The sequence below is a fragment of the Poromitra crassiceps genome, assembly GCF_964638095.1.
Source record: "Poromitra crassiceps genome assembly, contig: HAP1_SCAFFOLD_139, whole genome shotgun sequence".
Taxonomy (NCBI): domain Eukaryota; kingdom Metazoa; phylum Chordata; class Actinopteri; order Beryciformes; family Melamphaidae; genus Poromitra; species Poromitra crassiceps.
In genome coordinates, this window is record NW_028152225.1 from 138,418 (window position 1) to 158,615 (window position 20,198).

The 20,198-nt window shown below is 47.2% G+C and overlaps 1 protein-coding gene across 4 annotated transcripts in view; it reads left to right on the forward strand.

Annotated features, from left to right (window-relative positions):
- Nucleotides 1-20,198, forward strand: part of LOC310770635 (CMP-N-acetylneuraminate-beta-galactosamide-alpha-2,3-sialyltransferase 2-like) — a 69,922-nt gene that overhangs the window by 14,800 nt on the left and 34,924 nt on the right. For all 4 annotated transcript variants that reach the window (XM_083663376.1, XM_083663379.1, XM_083663378.1 and 1 more), the window contains one exon: nt 18,267-18,402. In XM_083663376.1, coding sequence (XP_083519502.1) covers nt 18,267-18,402 — 136 coding nt within the window. The remainder of the gene's footprint in view (nt 1-18,266; nt 18,403-20,198) is intronic.

A 20,198-nucleotide genomic window follows, 5' to 3' on the forward strand; every position in this document is an offset into this window, starting at 1 on the left:
TTATGCAGGCCACACTGATAGGTCCAGACTCTGGGGGGCGATCGTCATGCCATTTTCTCTTTTTCTAAAGCAGCTACGAGCAATATTTTCGATTGTTATTAACACATTCACTGCCAGCCGTTTTTTTTTTACTGTAGGTAGCTTCTGCCAGAGGGTTTTTTTGAGGATTCTGGCTAATCTTTCAAGACCCGAGGATTATTTTCTGCTAAGATTTTGTGAACACAAAATATCTCAAAAGAACTAATAGAATGTGTGCTTTCTCTGTCTAAAATAGTTAGTTTGTAGAGTTAGTAGTTATGTAGGCATTAGCACTTGAATACAGCATGGTTTCAGCGTCTGAAAATTTAAGCTAAGATAAATAGCTTTTTGTGAAATTCGATAGAACAGTCACTTTAACCATTCATTTTTGGCATCAGTAAGACGTCAGACATCTAAACAATAGTTTTGAACAGTAATTTCCTCCATAACAGCAGGAAACACCCCTCTCCTTCAAACTCCTCCCTCCGTGTGTGTTCTTCTTGGCTGCAGCGGGCGTGTCACAAGCTCGTTTCTGCTGCTGCTTTGCTGCTGCTCCTGTCTGCTGGCGGCCGCTGGGCAAGTCTGGATGGGCTCGCTCGTTTCTTGAGGTTTCGGTTGAGAGCTTTGATGAAGCTTTTGCGACTCTGGTCTTATTTATGCTGCGTGTTTCAAAGTGTGTTGCACCCATAATCTATTATGCAAATTTGCAATCGCCCACCGCCAGCTCCCAAGCGCGAAAGCGAAAGCGTTTTCGCCAATCCATTTTCATGAGAATGGCTTCCTCACACTGCTTTTTGCTTGCCTTCCTCTAGTCTGGAGAGCACTGTCGCCACTTAGTGGGTCGGTGGAATGGGTTGTACACGTTCGGTGGCTCCAATATTTATATAAGAGATGTAAAAGGGTTAGATGCACATCCCACGGTCAAAAAAAAAAAAATCTTTTTTTTGACGTGTTAACACGTTGAGTGCCAAGGACGAGATATCTCGGCTTACATAATCCAACCGTTGAGTGCCAAGGACGAGATATCTCGGCTTACATAAACATTTTTTTTTTTGACGGTGGGACATCGATCAACCCCTTTTACGTCTCCTATACCAATATTGGAGGAAGAGAATGTGTATAATCTATTTTACCGACCAGCTGGTGGCGACAGTGCTCTCCAGACAGAGAGAAAGCCACAGCCGCGGGTCCGCGGGAGAAAGCCATTCTAATTTTCAAGGAAATAGCTCGGCGAAAACGCTTTCGATTTCACACACACACACATACACACACACACACACACACACACACACACGCGCGCGCACACACACACACTCGAGTACCTTTGAGCATAAATAAGACCAGAATCGCAAAAGCTTCTTCAAAGCTCTCAGCCGACACCTCAAGAAACGAACGAGCCCGTTTTACAGTAATCCAGACTGCCCGAGAGCGGCTGCAGAGCCAGCAGCAGCAGCACAGACGGAGGGAGGAGTTTGGAGACACACACACACACACACACACACACACACACACACAATACAGTATACAGACTTGCCCAAGGGCACCCATAATCACAGGCACGTGAGGTGGTTCTAAAAATCCATTTATCTCAAAACTCTCTGAAAATCTCTGAAACCATGCTGTACTCAACGGCTAATATCTACATAACTACTAACTCTACAAACTAACTCTTTTAGACAGAGAAAGCACACATTCTATTAGTTCTTTTTAGATGATTGGTGTTCACGAAGTCTTAACCCTTTTACATCTCTTATATCAATATTGGAGCCACCGAACATGTACAACCCATTCCACCGACCCACTAAGTGGCGACAGTGCTCTCCCAGACTAGAGGAAGGCAAGCAAAAAGCAGTGTGAGGAAGCCATTCTCGTGAAAATGGATTGGCGAAAACGCTTTCGTTTTCGCGCTGATTGCTGGCGGTGCGGGATTGCAAATTTGCATAATAGATTACGGGTGGAACACACTTTGAAACACGCAGCATAAATAAGACCAGAATCGCAAAAGCTTCATCAAAGCTCTCAACACAAACCACAAGAAACGAGCGAGCCGATCCAGACTTGCACAGCGGCCGCCAGCAGACAGGCAGCAGCAGCAGAAGCAGTGAGCCTGGTGACGCGAGGTTACAGCAGCAACAGAAACGAGCTTGTGACATGCCTGCTGCAGCCAAGAAGAACACACACGGAGGGAGGAGTTTGAAGGAGAGGGGTGTTTCCTGCTGTTATGGAGGAAATTACTGTTCAAAACTATTGTTTAGATGTCTGACGTCTTACTGATGCCAAAAATGAATGGTTAAAGTGACTGTTCTATCGAATTTCACCAAAAGCCGTTTATCTCAGAATAATTTTTCAGACGCTGAAACCATGCTGTATTCAACTGCTAATGCTTACATAACTACTAACTCTACAAACTAACTATTTTAGACAGAGAAAGCACACATTCTATTAGTTCTTTTGAGATATTGTGTGTTCACAAAATCTTAGCAGAAAATAATCCTCGGGTCTTGAAAGATGAGCCAGAATCCTCAAAAAAACCCTCTGGCAGAACCTACCTACAGTAAAAAAAAAACGGCTGGCAGTGAATGTGTTAACACGTCATTGGCAGTCAACCGTTGGATTTTTTTTGACGTGTTAACACGTCATTGGCAGTGAACGTGTTAAACAGTCTAAATTTAATATCGATGCCTCACATCTGACCTCTAATAGTAGATGAGACCAACGCCGAGTGAATCGGCGAGTGTTGTATTGATTATAGTCTGTGTGCAGGCCAGGCAGATCAGGAAGTGATTATGGCCACTTCGGCCATAACCACAAAATTACAAAATTACGTTCAAACAAACTGTTAGAATATAACGAGAGATGTTCACAAGAGTATAAAGCCCTTTGAAGTACAGAGGAAAGCCGTCCTTCTTGTTTTGGGTCTGTTGCTAGGCAGCTGTAAACCGTTGCTAGGCAGAGCGAAGCGGTTTACGGCCGTAGCAACAGACCCAAAATATCTTTCCTCGCTACTTTCTGCTCTCGCGAGAATGTCATTCTCAGAAAAATAGTGGAATATTGAGTGCATGTAAACGCAGTCTGTGATTGGAATATCTCTGAATATCACTTACTGTTTTCCTCTGAAAGCTAAGGGCTGCACGGTTAGTAGGATTGCTCCAGTGTGATTGCAGCCCTTTCAGAAGCATTGTAATCCAGCCTTGAACTACAGTGTCCTTTTGGAGACAATGGGCCCTATCTTCGTACAGGCGATATCCCCTATTAGCGCTTGCGCACCTGTTTGCACGTGCCTTAAAGCAGGGAAGATTGCAGTCCGCTGTCCAGGTGTTATGCCGAGTTTTACTTCGTTTCGAACTCAAGCTCTCACTCTAGTGCCTTATCCGCTGCGCACGCAGCCCTATGGAAGACTGTCATTTTGCTCCGAAAAATTACTTTTCATTGAAACCGACCACCCACCAGTAGGTGGCGTGGTGCCCCCCTGGGGCTGACATGGCCACCCACCTCACCCACGTGACTAGGTCACATCCCGTCAGCCCCGGGTACGCCACTCATAGCTCCTTCCAGCCAGCAGAGGACGTGTTATCTAGTAGCTCCGTGTGTTAGCTCAAAGTTAGCGCTCTCAGTAGCTATAGAAATAAGGCTCGTTCCGTCTCACACCTCGAGAGGTTTGCGTGGACGAGATAAAGCAGGCTTCGGGGACCCGATCCTGTTCTCTTCACCAGCGGCGTCGGATCAAGTCATCTGAAGCTAAGAGTGTCTTTCTTGCAGTTAACATCTGTATTAAACGTTTCCCCGGCTGGGGTAGCGTGTATTGGCTTGAGAGCTGACCGAGGTCCGCGCTCAAAACTGTTTAAAGCTAAAGTTGCATACGTGCGATTAAGCATTGGTACTGTGTAGCACAGAACAATAGGCTAAATTATAGCTGCTGCGCAGCAATGGGTCGTGGCTGGGCAAGTCTCAAGGCTTTGAGCTATTATGACATCAAAATTGCTCCAGTGACATCAGTGATGGCATCACAATTGCTTGAGTGACTGATGACATCACAAATACAACCTAATTGCCCTAGGTAATTAAGGCAATTAGGCTATACATGGGGGCAGAATTCAACGTTTTGATGCACTGTTGGCTCAATTTTTGACCAATCGAAAATCTGTTTGATACTTTTATGTAGGACAGTCTAACAATGTAGATGCTGAAGTTTGGTGTCATTTGAAGAAAAAATGTGGGAGGAGTAGGGTTTAATTAGTTTTACAGTTTTTGCAGTTTTGCTGTCTTTAGACTTCATAATTGGCCATAGGTTGCATTGTACAAAAGTTTCTTCTCATTTGGGCCCACATTTCGGTGAAAGTTGCAAAGCTGTAGCACGTATGCCTGATTTTTTATGAATTTTCAAAGTTTGAAACTTTAGACAGTCGCTGTAGTGCCGCTGTTAGGACTATTGGCGCCAAATTTGCGTCAAAGACGTTTGGCATGGGACTGGACCTTTGTGCAAAGTTTGGTTAGTTTTCATGCATGGGAAGTCGAACTTCCCGGGAGAAGAATAATAATACAGGCAAATACAAGTGGCCCTGCCGCTTCGCTGGCCCGGCCACTATAGCCTGGGTAAACCCATCCCCCACGTGACCTGCTCTCAGACCTGTTCTCAGTCACTATGGTCTGGTCCCCCGCCTGTGCTAAACGATTTCCTGCGGTTGTTGGCCCCCCCCCGATAGACCGCTCCATTACGCAACCTTCATCCAACCAGCTTTGTGCACAGAGCACATGCGCAGTGCAGCAGATGGCGTCATCGCTCTGCGACCTTTGTTGTTAGCAAGCGAGCTAACTACACTTTCATTCACTAGGCTACTGCTAGCGACCACAATAGCAGTGCGATGGCTACCACCAATGTGAACGATTTTTGCAGGTTGTGTAAGAGAAACCTTCGTTCTAAAGGCAAGTTGGGCAGCTGCAAACCACTCGAGAAGGGGGTATTTCTACGCCTGGAGAGGGTTGGTGTGAAACTACACCAACAGGATAGCAAATCATGTCGGATTTGCCAGAGTCTGACTGAGGTATGTACTTGTAACCTTATGTATTAGTGCAGCACGATTCATCTACACTTCCCCCGTGCACTCCCGCAAATAAGTAATGTTATGCGCAGCCAGTTTATCAGATAATTTCGCCGTTAAATGTGTCCAGGTGATGAGAAGCCCCAGCTGTACAAGCTGTCCTTTGTATGGTCGCTGCCGTCCGCTCAGACCCGATTTTGATATAGCGTTTGGTGATCTTTTGATCAACAGACCTCATAACTCTCACTTGAAAATGAGATCTTGATCTCAATGTGATTTTACCTGATTAAATAAAGGTTATATAACGGGGACCTATACTGTTACGTGTGTTTACCAACATCATTAAAATATCATAAATGTATCGCTGTTTTAATCAATGGCTACGTTGCTAGCTAGCTAGCTAGCCGTAGACCAGCTATGAACCCGTTTGGATGTTCACTGCCCGTCCACTAAAACGCGATTTCTGATCAACAGACCCCATAACAGTGATCTATACTGTTACATGTGTCTACTAACATCATTAAAAGATCATAAATGTAACGCTGTTCCTGGTACTTTAGTTTTAATCTAAGGCTACGTTGCTAGCTAGCTAGCCTGCCTGCCTTGGCAAAACAACACACACACACTACATCTCTCTCTGTCTAGTCACTATAGCCTGGATGACGTTAGCTAATGCTACCCAGCCTTACATTGGCATAGCTGCATTTAGCTTGTGGTATTATGTAGGCTACACTAATATTGTATAGCTGGCTAGACAGACGAGTTTATCTGGAATCAGTGTGACAAGATCCCTGCTGCTAGCTTGTCTGCCTTTCTGTGTCAGAGTATCTAGCTACAGCGTCAGAGTATCTAGCTCGATAACGCTAGGTGTTATTTTGATCAACAGACCTCAACCTCAACAGCTGTCTCTCCTTCTCTCTCTGGATAGACTCCTGTCATGATCTGTTTATTTTATCACAACTTGCAATGTAAGTACTGACGTCCTCTCTGTTTATTCTTTCAGGTATTAATTCGATACCCCTCCAAACAGACCAGGGTGCCATGCCCCACATCAGCCGCAGGTATTGTGGAGAAGGGCAACTGGTCAGCTGCTGCCAACCTGATGAGGAAACAGGCGTGCTTGTTATGCTGGACACTGAATGCCAGTCTGCAGACTTCATCCTCCGGCGCTCTTCGCCTCAGGACTTGAAGGCCTAACGTTGTACCATGGACTGTATACATTCTGTGCTAATGCTAGCATGCTAACATCCTTTTCACACACACACACTGAATATACCGAAATGCTAGATTTGATCATGGACTTAACGCTAATGTTAATCAAAAACGGCCGCAGTCATAACGGTAAGGTGTGTTTGACCTAATTGAAATATTAACGTTAATGCCCTCACATTTCAGCATGGTTACAGATAAACCTATTTAACGCTAGCTAGCTACAGTAGATTTTTGGAGGCGTTAATGTGAATGTCATGACCTAGTGAGCGTAGTATTATACTGTATATTATACATAATCCAGATGTAACCTAGCTATAGCTAGACGTTAAGAGGTTAGCGTGAATGCGACTGAGACCTGACATTACTGAAGTGAATACAAGTGACCTATATTTTTCAATCCTGTCTTTGAATAAAAGTTGTACATTGTGTTATACTTGAAAACCATGTCTTTGCTCCCTTATGTGTTCACAATTACAACAAATCTGTATGGTTTATCTGTTGGCATTAAACCGTGGTATTTCCTTGGGTGATATTCCATATTTGTCATTAAACCTAGCTGTTCACATCAGCATTTTATCACAAGTAGCCTACTTTTATTAAAAAACAAAATAAAATGCAAAGAGAGGTTTCCTTCTCTAACTATTGGTGCGTTCACAAAATATTTACACAATGAGATTTTTTTTTTTATAAATAATCATCAATAACGTGGATAATGACATCTGCAGCTGCTGGACGAGAGACAGAAGAAACTACGAACGAAGATTGGAGCAGAGGACATGACTACAGAGAAACTTAACCGACCAGCACTCTGCTTCAATCAATGAATGCTTATAAATAAACCATACACATGAGAATTACCGTTAACGTTACAGCATTTAATAACATAAATATGGTGATATCTGGTGGTCTGAAATTACTCTCTAGCTACAGTAGGGTAACGTTTGAATCAGCGTTTCATAACTATAATAGCCTAATGTTACTGTAGCCTGGATGACGTTAGCTAATGCTACCCAGCCTTCCAGCGTTTATCTTCCATAATGCATTAAATCATAATCACAATGCTATGAAGACATTAGCTGATCACCACAGAGCTGCACAGACAAGTTTATCAGATAATTTCGCCGTAAAATGTGTCCAGGTGATCAGCTCTGAAGCCCCGGCTTGTATGGTCCGCTAAAATCCGATTTCGATATAGGTGTTATTTTGATCAACAGACCTAGCATCACATTATTCAGTTTAAGGATCCTTATGTGGAAACATTTTGAGAACCACTGTTTTGAAGTACTATTACTATAGCTGTTTTCATTCTCACATGACAATACAACAGAATAGAGTATCAAACAAAAACATTTTTATTCAGTTCCACCATGATTCCCACATTAACATTAACAGCTGTTTTCATTTCCTCAATGTAGTTGCATAGCCATATAGCTAGTAGCTAGCTCGGGAGCTATGCTTTAGAGAGGCCAAATGCTAACGGCTACCAGTGCTTGAGCCGCAGCAGCTGTTACACGTCATTGACAAAGACGCACTCTCTGATTGGCCGATCACGGCAGGACTGATGTTGGCAGTCACGCCGTCACTCATTGGCTGCGGGGTGGCTGCGGGTCTGCGCGGGTCTTTCAATCGCCCCAGAAATCGTTGTGAATGGCCCGGAGTCTAGACGCTAGTGACTGGGAACTGAGAGAGCAGGTCACGTGGGGGCTGGGTTTACCTAGGCTACGGCCACTAATGGTGGTCTCGGCCTAGTTTCAAGATGAAGACCAGACACGCTGCCTCGCACCACGCGCAATCCTAGTAACCTCACCTCACCTCATGAAGCCACGTCACTGCGAAGGCCCGATGGAGGACCAGGCACCCGTGGACGTGAAAGGACCCGCGAGGAAAGCATCAGCATTTCAGTATTAAATCGGGCGATTTAACGGCCCAGTAAAATCAGTCGTAATCATCTCTTAAATACATAACATAGTGTCATATATTTTAGCAATCAAATCTTAATTTTAAATCATGTGGCGTGTAATTCAAAAACAATCATCTAACCATCCACAGCGGTCTGCACGTCGCGCGCAAAGGAAACGAGCTGGGCACAAGTAGCGATGCATTTATCATAGTGAATGAATGAACTCTTGACAATCTGCGTGTTCCGGTTGTTATATCCTCGCCTATAGCGAAAGAAAGACGGCAGAGCTACCTTAAAGGTCTCTTCGCATCCAAGATCTGGCACATTTTAAAGTAAAATCCGTTAACCTGGTGCATTCGAGAGCAAAATGAAGAGGCTAAATCTATGAAGAACTACACACATCTCTAATGTGTTGCGACTTTACAAATAATTAGGCCTAAACAATTAATATTAAATGTATTTACACATCGTGCACACATTTGGGGGGGGTTTAGGCAAAGGGGGGGTTTTCTTTAGGCAAAGGGGGGGTTTTCTTTCTTAAAGCAAAAAGGGGGGTTGTCTGGCTTAAATGCCAATTCAGCGCGCCGAATTATGCCGGATTGGTCGGTCACCCAGCGCCCGCTGTATCTCTGCGACCACGCGCGGACGGTGATTTTCATAAGCCGCTGCGGGGTTTCTCAAATCTCAATGCTGAGTCAGCGCGCCGAATTATGCCGGATTGGTCGCTGGATGCGGCCAGGCCCGGTCGGTGGTTTTCGTAAGTCGCTGTGCTGCCGAGCCAACCGGTCAGCGACAAGCGTCGCCTTCCGCCCAGCGCCCTCTGTATCGCTGAGGCAAGGAGACCGGTTGGCAGTTTTATGCAAAGGGCTGAAAGCCGGGGTTGTCTTTCTCAATGCTAGGGGGGGTTTGGCTAAAAGGGGGATTTTCTTTCTTAACACTAAATCAGCGCGCCGAATTATGCCGGATTGGTCGATCACCCAGCGCCCGCTGTAGCGCTGTGGCCACGCCCGGTCGGTGATTTCGTAAGCCGCTGTGAGGTTTTCCTAATGCTGAGTCAGCGCGCCGAACTATACCGGATTGGTCGATCACCCAGCGTCTGCCGTAGCGCTGCGGCCACGCCCGGGCGGTGATTTTCGTAAGCCGCCGTGAACCAAGTAAACCAAGTAAAACCGCGGTTTTCCTAAGTCAGCGCGCCGAAGCTCGCTGGATTGGTCGATCACCCAGTGCCTGCTGCAGCGCTGCGGCCACGCCCGGGGGGCTTCGTAAGTCGCGGCCGCCAAGCCAACCGGTCGGCGACAAGCATTGCATTCTGCCCAGCGCCCGCTGTAGCGCTGAGGCAAGCAGACCGGTTGGCAGTTTGGGTTTTCTTTCTTTTGGGGGATTCCCTATTCTAGTCTGAGCAGATGCCCTCTCTCACCGCAAGAAGAGAGGCATCTTAGCGCGGAGTCATTACGCCAAAGAACTAGTCGCCATGCTGCCATGCCATCAGAATTAGTTGCCATACCGTCCCATGCCATAGATCTTATCGCTCTGCCTATACTTGAATAAAGCTTGCTTGTTAAAACTCTACCCTCTGGTCTCTCATGATTGAAATGGTGGTCTCGACCTAATTTCAAGATGAAGACCAGACACGCTGCCTCGCCACGCGCAATCCTAGTGACCTCACCTCACCTCATGTAATCCTAGCGTGACAAGCACAAGTGTAATCCCAGCGTGACGTCCGCGTGACATCACAAATACAACCTAATTGCCATAGGTAATTAAGGCAATTAGGCTATACACGGGGCCAGAATTCAACGTTTTGATGCACTGTGGGCTAAATTTTTGACCGATCGATTTTTTTTTTTTTTTTTTTAACTTATTTTTATTTATTTTCTCAAGTGCAATCATACATTTATTTGTTCATTTACATCACAGGTATGGGTGTATTGAAATGCAGTCCATATAATCTTGTCTTTTCAATGTCCATAGTCTCCATTCCCATATGACCGGGTTTGTTATTGTCTTTTCTTCATATGTAGAGAAAGACATACAGCATGACAATCAGTTCAAAATTATAGAAGATAATAGACAAATTAAAGCAAAAGAAGAAATAAAATTAATAGCCTACTACAGGTGTTGTTCACTACACTCTAGGCAAAACAAAATACAAAAGAATTGGTGACCACCTCATCAAGAATGCATCTGTCCTTAATTGTAACCTTGCAGTTATTTCCTCCATCTGATAAACATCTTTAACCTTCTCCTTCCATTGTATTATCGTGGGGGGCTGCGGTCTCAGCCAAGAGATTGTGATCATTTTCTTAGCGGTTAACAGAAGGACTCTAAGTATTCGTTTCAAGTTATTGTTTCCCATATCTTCTGGTATTATTCCCAATAAATAGTAAGATGGTTCCAAGGGTAGTCGAATCCCTAGACAGTTCTTAATTTCTGTTTGTATGTTCTGCCAATAATCCCCTAATTTTGGGCAGTCCCAGAATATGTGTGAATGCTCTCCTATCAGGCCGCAACCCCTCCAACATCTGTCTGAGGTACCACCAAACTTTGACGTGATGAGAGGAGTCCTGAAAAACCTCATCTTAACCTTCCATTCAAATTCCTTCCAGATGGGACTACTAGTTGTTTTGTGTCCCCCTGCGCATGCTAATTCCCAATCTTCTTCCGAAATTATAGATTCCATCTCCAGTTCCCATTTTCTTTTAATGTCCAGACTATTATCCATTAAATCTCCTTGCAGTATTTTAGGAGGTGATTTTCTTTTTAACAGTCCCATCAATTGTTAGCATAAAAAAACTTTCTAGATGTGATGGTGTATTACATAATTTGTCCCATTCTTTGTGTTTCTGGAGGTAGTGTCTTATTTGTAAATATTAAAAAAAATCATTGTGTGGAAGGTTATACTGTATCTGCGCTGAAGTTGTTCAAAGGTCATCAGGACCCCTCTTTCAAACATTTGACCCAACATGATTAGACCCTTTCTTTCCCATTCTTTAAACCCTGCCCTTATTTTGGATGGGAGAAAATCAATATTTCGTGCAATCTTCATCGCTATAGATATTGATGAGGGGAGTCTTAGCTTCTGTCTCACGGTTGACCATATTTTCAGAGTGGTTTTTACCCATTGATTATTAATTTTATGTATTTTCCAAGAATCCTTGTTCAAAAATGGGATTACATCTAATGGTGCTTTTGGGCAATGATTTTGTTCCATCCCCACCCGTATTGTGTCTTTGTCTTGAGATAGCCATGCTACCATTGATCTGAGCTGAGCTGCCCAATAATATTTTTCCATGTTGGGTAAGACTAGACCCCCCTTTTCTTTTGAGCATAATAGTCTTTTAAAGGAACACTCTGCCCATTTTCAACCAGCTTTGTATCATTAGAACATCAGTAGTATATCAGAAAACTGTAAACGGTTTTGAAGTCTGTCATTTAATTTGACAGTTATTGAGTGTTAAAGTGTGGACCAGTGACATCACTGGTCCACACTAACTCAAATTAATAACTCATTAACTCAAATCAACTATCAATAACTGTCAAACTAGATGAATGATGAATAGTTTGACAGTTATTGAGAGTTGATTTGAGTTAATGAGTTATTAATTTGAGACACAGACGCGTGCAGTTAGCGTCTGTGTGCTAGGTACTTTAGGCGCCAGCTACCTCTGTGTAGAGCGCGCACGTTTACTCCGGCTGGAGTAAACCTTAAGGCAAGAGTAGGGGCTAGAATAGCCGTGCTCTCCAGTTAGATAGATAGCTAGCTTGCTCAGTGCAGCTAGCATCTAGCGTTGTGTAGCACTACAGCTATCTTCACCGTTGCAGGCTACTGCTAGTTAGCTTACACGGTATAACTCCCGTTAATTCCTGGTACAGTCGGCGGGGCTTGTTGCGAGTTAGCTTCGCTGAACTCGCGCAATGAAGTAGTAGTAGTAGAAAACTTTAATGTCCTCCAAGGAGGCAATTTGTTGTACAGCACAGTACTTGAGGACACAGACACATTAACATACACAAGAACATACACAACTCATAAAAATCATAAAATCATCTGTAGTGGTCAAAAAAATACTACAAAACTACGCAATAATGCTGTGTATTAAAGTGCACGTGTTAGTGAACGGATGCGTTGCTGAAGTCTGACTTCTGCCAGACCTGCAATGGCTTCACCCTGGGCGAGCTGCGGGAAAGAGCGTTGCTCTTTGTCCAGGTGGGCCCGCCGCTCAGCGGTGCACCTCCCAAGGGAGGCGCGTCTGCTGGGTCCGACCACTCGGTCGGGGGGGAGATACCCGCTGAACAGGGCTCCCCGGGCCAGCCTGAGCAGCAGAATTTAAATTGGGGGGATGAGCCCATCGATCCTGTATTGGAGCAGGGTGGACTCTTCCCCTATGACCCCATAGTCGATCCCCCCCAGGACACCCCCCAAGGGGAGATGTCAGGTGGAGAGGACTGGGACGGTGCAACCACGTCACCTCTGCGGTAGAGGCCCGCTCGGAGATGAGCATCAACGAGCCCTACCAGAAGCAGTTTCAGGGGGTGATGTCAAGGGCCGCAGCGAAGCTCGGCATCGCTCGGGCCGAACCACCCCCGCCCCCCGAATCAGTACTGTTGGGGTGCTATTTTCAGGCATGCCAGGTGCCACAGGCGCCCCGCCCGAAGCCCCGCATGCCCGTCTGTATAGACGTGGTTCGCGCGGTGCAGACAGGATGGGAGAAGCCTCAGGAGGCCAAGCTGCTCTGCGCGGGCATGGCTCCGTGGTCGGCCTTAGAAGGGGGGGATAAGCTCGCGTTAGCCGCGATGCCTCGCCTCGAGGAGATGGTGGCCAGACACCTGGCCTCCAACGTCGCGAGGCCCACGTTGCCCTCAAAGGCGTGCCAATTGACGGCTAAGCTGGCCGAGAAGGCGTACTTGGCGGCGGGGCAGTCCGCCGCCATGACCAACAACCTGGCGATCCTGCAAGGTTACCAGGCAGTGCTCCTGCAGGAGATGCAGGGTGACCCCGCCCCCGAGCTGTTTACAGAGCTCAGGATGGCCACGGATTATGCCTTGCATATGATTGACTGCCTGGCGCAGAACAGCAGGAAGGTCATGGCCTTCTCCGTTCTGACTCACCGTCACCTGTGGCTGAACCTCACCCTGCTCCCTGAGCAGGAGCAGAGGAGGCTACTGGGGGTCCAGATCTCTCCGGAGGGCCTATTCGGTCCTTCCGTGGAGGATTTGGCCCAGCGGTTGGAGAAGCGGCAGCGGGACTCTGTAGCAGTCAGTACCCTCATGCCTAGGCGGAAAGGGGAGGACCGCCGGTTTCAGGGGGCAGCGCGCGCGCAGAGTCGCCCTCCGGGGCCTCAAGCGCCGCGATCCACCCCACGCCCGCGGATACGAGTCCCACAGCCTAGGGCGCCTGCAATGGAGGCGGCCCACCCGGCCGCAGTGGGCCCGTCCTGGGTCCCACGGCAGGCCAGGGTACGCGGCCCCCGCCCCCAAAAGGGACGAGGGGGTGCGCAGGGAGCGGGTGACCTGACCCATTCTTAGTCCCCTCCCTTGGGGAAGGGGGGGGCTATGAGCCCACCGCCGTTGGAGCTCAGCGCTCAACTTCGGTCCGGGACTCAGCAGGGACAGCAGGTCCGCGTCTTCCTACATGTATATCTCGACGAAGCTCTTATAGTGGCCGACTCGAGGGTCTGTGCCATGAAACATACCAAGATGGTGACCGATCAACTGCAAACCTTAGGGTTTTTGGTGAACTGGCAGAAGAGTTGCCTCGTCCCAGCGCAGGTGGCGACCTTGCTGGGGCTCGAGCTAGACTCCCGGGCCATGCGGGCCCGCCTTTCGCCGGAGTGACAGGCTCGCACGGTGCGGACAGCGAGGGCAATAGGTCTGTACTCCTCGGTGTTAGTGCATCGGTGCACAGTCATGTTGTGCCTGATGGCCTCAGCACTGCATGTGCTCCCTCTGGGGAGGTTACACATGCGTCCGTTCCAAATCTGGTTCCTCAGGCTTCACCTGGACCCGGCCAGGGACCGTCATCGCAGGGTTCCTCTGACAGGTCAGGCCCGGCAGGCGCTGGCCATATGGGCGGACCCCCGCTACCTCTCGAGAGGCACTCAGCTGGGCCCTGTCCCGCTCAGGTTGGTAATTCGCACCGACGCCTCCCTCTGGGGATGGGGCGCGGTGTGCGGGCATTTTTCGGCAAACGGACGGTGGGAGGCTCAGGAGCTTCGCCACATAAACGTGCTATAGCTGGAGGCAATTCGCCTGGCTCTGCTTCACTTCCAGCGGATCATACATGGACACCATGTGCTGATTCGCTCGGACAATACGGCGGCGATCGCCCACCTGAACAAACAGGGCGGTGTGCGGTCGAAGGCGCTGAACCAGTTAGCGGCGGGGATTCACCTGTGGGCGTATCCCTGTCTCCTTTCAGTTTCGGCGGTTTATCTGCCGGGACGGCTGAATTACGGCGCCGACCTGCTGTCTCGAGGCTATCTCCGTCATACGGAGTGGTGCCTCCACCCTCAGGTGGTGGAACAGATTTGGGCCAGGTTTGGTCGTGCCCGCGTCGATCTCTTCGCATCGCGGCGCGCGACGCACTGCCCACTGTGGTTCTCGATCCAGGAGGACAGCCCCCCGTTGGGACACGACTCACTAGCGAACGCGTGGCCACGGGAGGGGCTCTATGCGTTTCCACCGATCCCCCTGATCCGTCAGGTGTTGGACAGGGTGAAGGAACAGCGCCTCCGGCTCGTTCTAGTGGCCCCGTTCTGGCCCAGGCAGACATGGTTTGCGGACCTGGTCTCCCTGGCGCAAGGTCCGCCCTGGGCGTTGCCGGTACGGTCCGGTCTCCTATCCCAGGTGGAGGGGGAGGTGTTCCACCCCTCCCCAGGCAGGTGGAAGCTAGCAGTCTGGCTCCTGAACGGGACCAGTTGCTAGCCCAGGGCTTGCCCGATAATGTGGTATGCACTATTCAGAGTGCTAGGGCTGCTTTCGACCCGCACTCAGTACACGTACAAGTGGCGGGTCTTTTCGCGTTGGTGCACAAGTAAGGACGTGGATCCAGTGAACTGCGGTGTGCGACCAGTTCTCTGTTTCCTTCAGAGCCTCCTTGACGCGGGTCCGTCCCCGCAGTCGCTTAAGGGAGTACGTAGCCGCGATTTCTGCTTGCCACATGGGAATTGAAGGGAGCCCCGTGGGGGCGTGCCCTTTGGTCTCGCACTTCATGAAGGGGGCACGTAAACTGCGCCCGCCGTCGCGGTGCATTTTTCACCAAATGGGACCTGGTTACGGTGCTGGACGGGCTAACGGGTCATCCGTTTGAGCCCTTGGACTCCGCCGATTTAAAAGTTCTGTCTTTAAAGACCGCGCTGCTGCTGGCCTTGTCGTCAGGAAAGAGAGTTGGTGACCTGATTGCCCTCTCGGTGCAGCAGGCTTGTATGGTTTTTGGGAATGATGGGCGCAGGGTTACGTTGCGACCTAACCCGGCTTACCAACCTAAGAATATTAATGCCAGCTTTAGGTCTATGGTCATAGACTTATCAGCATTCTGTCCCCCGCCGTTCAGTTCGGGTGAGGAGAGACGCTTGCACATGCTGTCCCCCGTAAGGGCGCTCTCGGCCTATGTGGCCAGGACGCGTTCATTACGCACTACAAACCAGTTGTTGGTCTGCTTTGGGCAGACCTTTCCAAGGATCGCTTATCACACTGGATAGTGGAGGTGATCGCTTTGGCATACTCTGCCGTGGGTAAGATACCCCCGGAGGGTATCAAGGCGCATTCTACGCGGGGTGTTGCGACATCCTCTGCGTTGTTGCGTGGTGTTTCGGTGGAGGACATGTGTGCCGCGGCCTCATGGTCCTCTCATCACACGTTTGTTAGGTACTACAGTCTCGACGTGTCCGGTTCGCGGTTCGCGCACGCGGTACTGTCAGTGGCAAGAAAGTAGTATCGTTGCCGCTCTAATATGTCAGACGGTCAGGCATGAACGTTGCCATACAGCCGTGGTTCACCGATGCCTTTCGGGTCACCCTGTGGGGTGCTCCCGGCAGCAAGGGCGGTTGAATTTGGCACTAGAGTGAGAGCTTGAGTTCGAAACGAAGTAAAACGTTTTTACGAGTGAGAACGAGAACTCTCACTCCCCAGCCTTGCTGCGTCGATGCGTCGTTGGTTGCGTCGGATCTCAGCTGGCTGGAAGGATGAGTGGCGTACCCGGGGCTGATGGGACGTGACATAGTCACGTGGGTGAGGTGGGTGGCCACGTCAGCCCCAGGGGGGCACCACGCCACCTACTGGTGGGTGGTCGGTTTCAATGAAAAGTAATTTTTCGGAGCAAAATGACCATAGGGCTGCGTGCGCAGTGGATAAGGCACTAGAGTGAGAGCTCTCGTTCTCACTCGTAAAACCCGGGTTGTAGTACAACCCTAACGTTTTGCACACCCGCCAGACAGCAGCAAAATGCATCCACACCTCACGGGAACATATTATAATGATTTATACAGAAACATAACTGTTTAAAAATTATATAATTGTTTGGGTAGACATGACCTCCCTGTTTTTAAGTTAAAACAATCCCAAAATATGGTGGCGATGCATAGTGGTGCGGGGAAGCATAACTCGTCACAACAACGGGCGCAAACGCAGATTAGAGGCGTGCCAAATCATTTATGCATGCCGCAAACGGGATTTGGGCGGTGTTAACCACCAGAATTATTCACAGGTGTGGCCTGGCAATGCCTGGGCGTTAGATCAATCAAACAAGATTCCCGTCTTGCTGTCCATGTAATACAGTTTGCGTGAGGCATGCTGTAATTCTTCCCATGCGTAATTTGGATAGGTGTAGGCCTATTGACTGTATATATTATCCCTATCTCATAACGACACCATCACATCATACCTGTTAAAAACATCTGAGTTTTGATGCAATTTATTTTGTTGACTGGGGTGGGACAATAGAAGCGTGTTTGCAGCGGGTAAACGGCGGAGACAAAAGAAAAGATTTGAGGATTTACAGTGGACTCAATTAAAACTCGACTCGTGCCGAGGCTTGTGCCAGATCGGCTGTGATGCCAACGACCCTCTGTGTTATAGCAGGGGAAGGTGAATAGCCTATTGCAAGTAGGCTACAATGTACACGTTTTCTCAATTAATTTACCATAACTCCTCCTTAAAAGTTTCTCAGTGAATTATAGTTGATTGCCTCACCGAATAATCTGCTGGTTACCCAATTTTAGCAGCAGAATTTGATGTGCTGGGGTGGCACGTCCGTGCATAATGACGTTTCTGCGCTGCACTGCGTGGAGATTATGGTGCGCTCCAGCGCAGCGAGGTATCTAGCGCATAAGAGGTCCTTTTCAAAGCTCTTAACGCAAAGTAATTGCACGCTGCTGATGATAGGATAATGCCATCTATCCCCACATTTTAGTGCTGAAATGCCTGCTTTGGCATGTGGCACGCCTATGCCCAGTACAATTATAACAGGCATGCGCTTGTGCCAATTGCTATATTACCGCTTTTAGGAAGATAGGGCCCTAAGTGATTTGAAAACATTTATGTGAGATTAAATTTCTGCTTTGTCTTTTATTTTGTCTTTATGGGCATATACATCATTTTTTCAAGGACAACCTGGACTATCATAATGTATGATGCAGTGATGTCACATGAATGTATACATTCATGTGACATCACTGCATCATACATTATGATAGTCCAGGTTGTCCTAAAAAAAAAGATGTATATCACTTGATTGTGCATTACAGGGTTGCGGTTATGAAGAAGTGGCTTATGCACCAGAGGGTTCAGTTTAATACCAACATTTTTGCCCTATTATTATTTATCACCAATCATGCATTGCTCCATTTGCTTATATGACCTCTCCTTCTTGTTCTGCTCCTATCAGTCTGACCTCTCCTTGTTGTTCTACTCCTATCAGTCTGACCTCTCGTTGTTCTGCCCCTATCAGTCTGACCTCTCCTTGTTGTTCTGCTCCTATCAGTCTGACCTCTCCTTGTTGTTCTGCTCCTATCAGACTCACCTCTCCATTTTGTTATGCTCCTATCAGACCTCTCCTTGTTGTTCTGCTCCTATCAGACCTCTCCTTGTTGTTCTGCTCCTAGGCCATGTGGCTGTGCTGACTCCTGTATTTCAGAACTGGGGGGGTCAGACTGGTTCCGCCAACGTTACAAGCCTCAACAACAACTCATCCTTAACAACAACAACAACATGGATGATGGCGCGCTCAAATGGTGGCTGGTAAGGACCGTTTTGTTGCCGTTCCTGGTAATATTCGTATCACTAATATTTTATCTAGCATGACTGTAAAGAGAACATGAAACATTTCATCATATGTGACAGGGACTTTATTTTTACCATGTGCGCCAGCACTGAGGCCCATACCACGAATGTAGGATAAGCAGATCCAGGATTTGTCCCTTGATCTGGTTTGGCTTAACCAGAAGATTGCAATCTAGCGAACTCGTACCACGAGTCTGGTTTGCAACTCGGTAAATTGATCCAGGTTTTTGCAACACAGTCTCACAGACAATTGTAAAATATCAACGTTTTGGACCAACGTTGCTATGTTACAATTTCGGCTCTAAAATTGTAAAATGGTAACGTTCTGAGATTTTAGGGTTAGGGTTAGGGTAGGGGGAGGGGTTAGAAACGGAAAATCTCCGTAAACCACGCCCACCCCTGTAGAAACGTATACGTTACCATTTTACAATTTCGGAGACGACATTGTAACATAGCAACGTTGGTCCACAAACGTTGCTATTTTCTGAGAGCGCATGCACATGAAAATGCTCGTGCACAGGAGCTCGTGGACACAAAAGAGGAGTGGTTTTTTAACAACTAGCCAATCACAATGCAATATGGACTGCTCCAGCTTTTACAGTGCCAGACACGCCTATTTCCTCATTCATTCAAAACACAAATAAGTGAAGCTTTACTGTATGTCAGAATCAAAATCTGCATTGGATATTATTAGTCTGTTCCCGAATGACTGTCTAAAGTTACCGCTTTTATTCACATCAGTCATTTCTTTGAAGAGCGGTTTCTGCCTCCACGTATTATCCTACAGCAGCTCAATTCACCCTATCAATAAACCTTATAAAACCTGCATGTCTTTTTTGCGAGTGGAAGTAATGTGTAATCTATCTCAGTCTGAATTTCCATAATCCATAGGCGTAGTTAGACCATTTAGGCTCAATGAATAATAATGATCTCATCATGCATTTGGTCACACTGATGGAATAATTCCTATAATATAATCAAAAAATAATGATAATAAAATGTAAAAAGGCTGCTGAACTTAATCGACAAGGTACGTGCGGGCATAGATTTCATTTATAAAAAAATGCCTATTTTGTGGTCACATATATTGGCAGCAGAGTCACATATCTCCATATTTCATACAAGGACTATGCTGGAAATAATATGAAGTTCAATTACATCATACAGGCCAAAAGCAACACAGTTGCAGCTGCAAAATGCAGGAGTAACCTAGATATGAATAATCTGTGTGCAGGCGATCCCATATTAAATTGCTTATGTAGTAGGCTATTCTTCTGGCATGTATGACCATGTCCAACCCAACGTCAGCTTCAGCTCCGTTGCGCACACGGCACCGTGCAACGTTTATGTAACCTTTTTGCGGCAGCTTAGTGATATTTCTCCACTCACCGTTCATCGATTGGCGGGGTCAAACGTATCTAGCCTCCTTGGGAGCACAAAAATGAATATATAAAAACATATTCCAAAGTGGTAAATAGGGCTTAATTTAAATGTAGCCTGCAACAAGGCAAGGCTTCAGTCCTCGATTAATTCAACAGGAACCATATGTTTTTTTTCTTTTTTCTTTTTTTTCTCTTTCGAATGCAATATATTTTTGATATGGGGATCCTATGGCGACTCGCTGTTTCCAGAGAGCTGATTGGTAAGAAGGTGGGTTTCATGGGTTTTGATCTTATCCTCTGAACTTAAAGTGTAACTAACCCCCAAAACACTTTTTTTCAGCTTTTAACCAATATATATGACTTTTGGGGTGG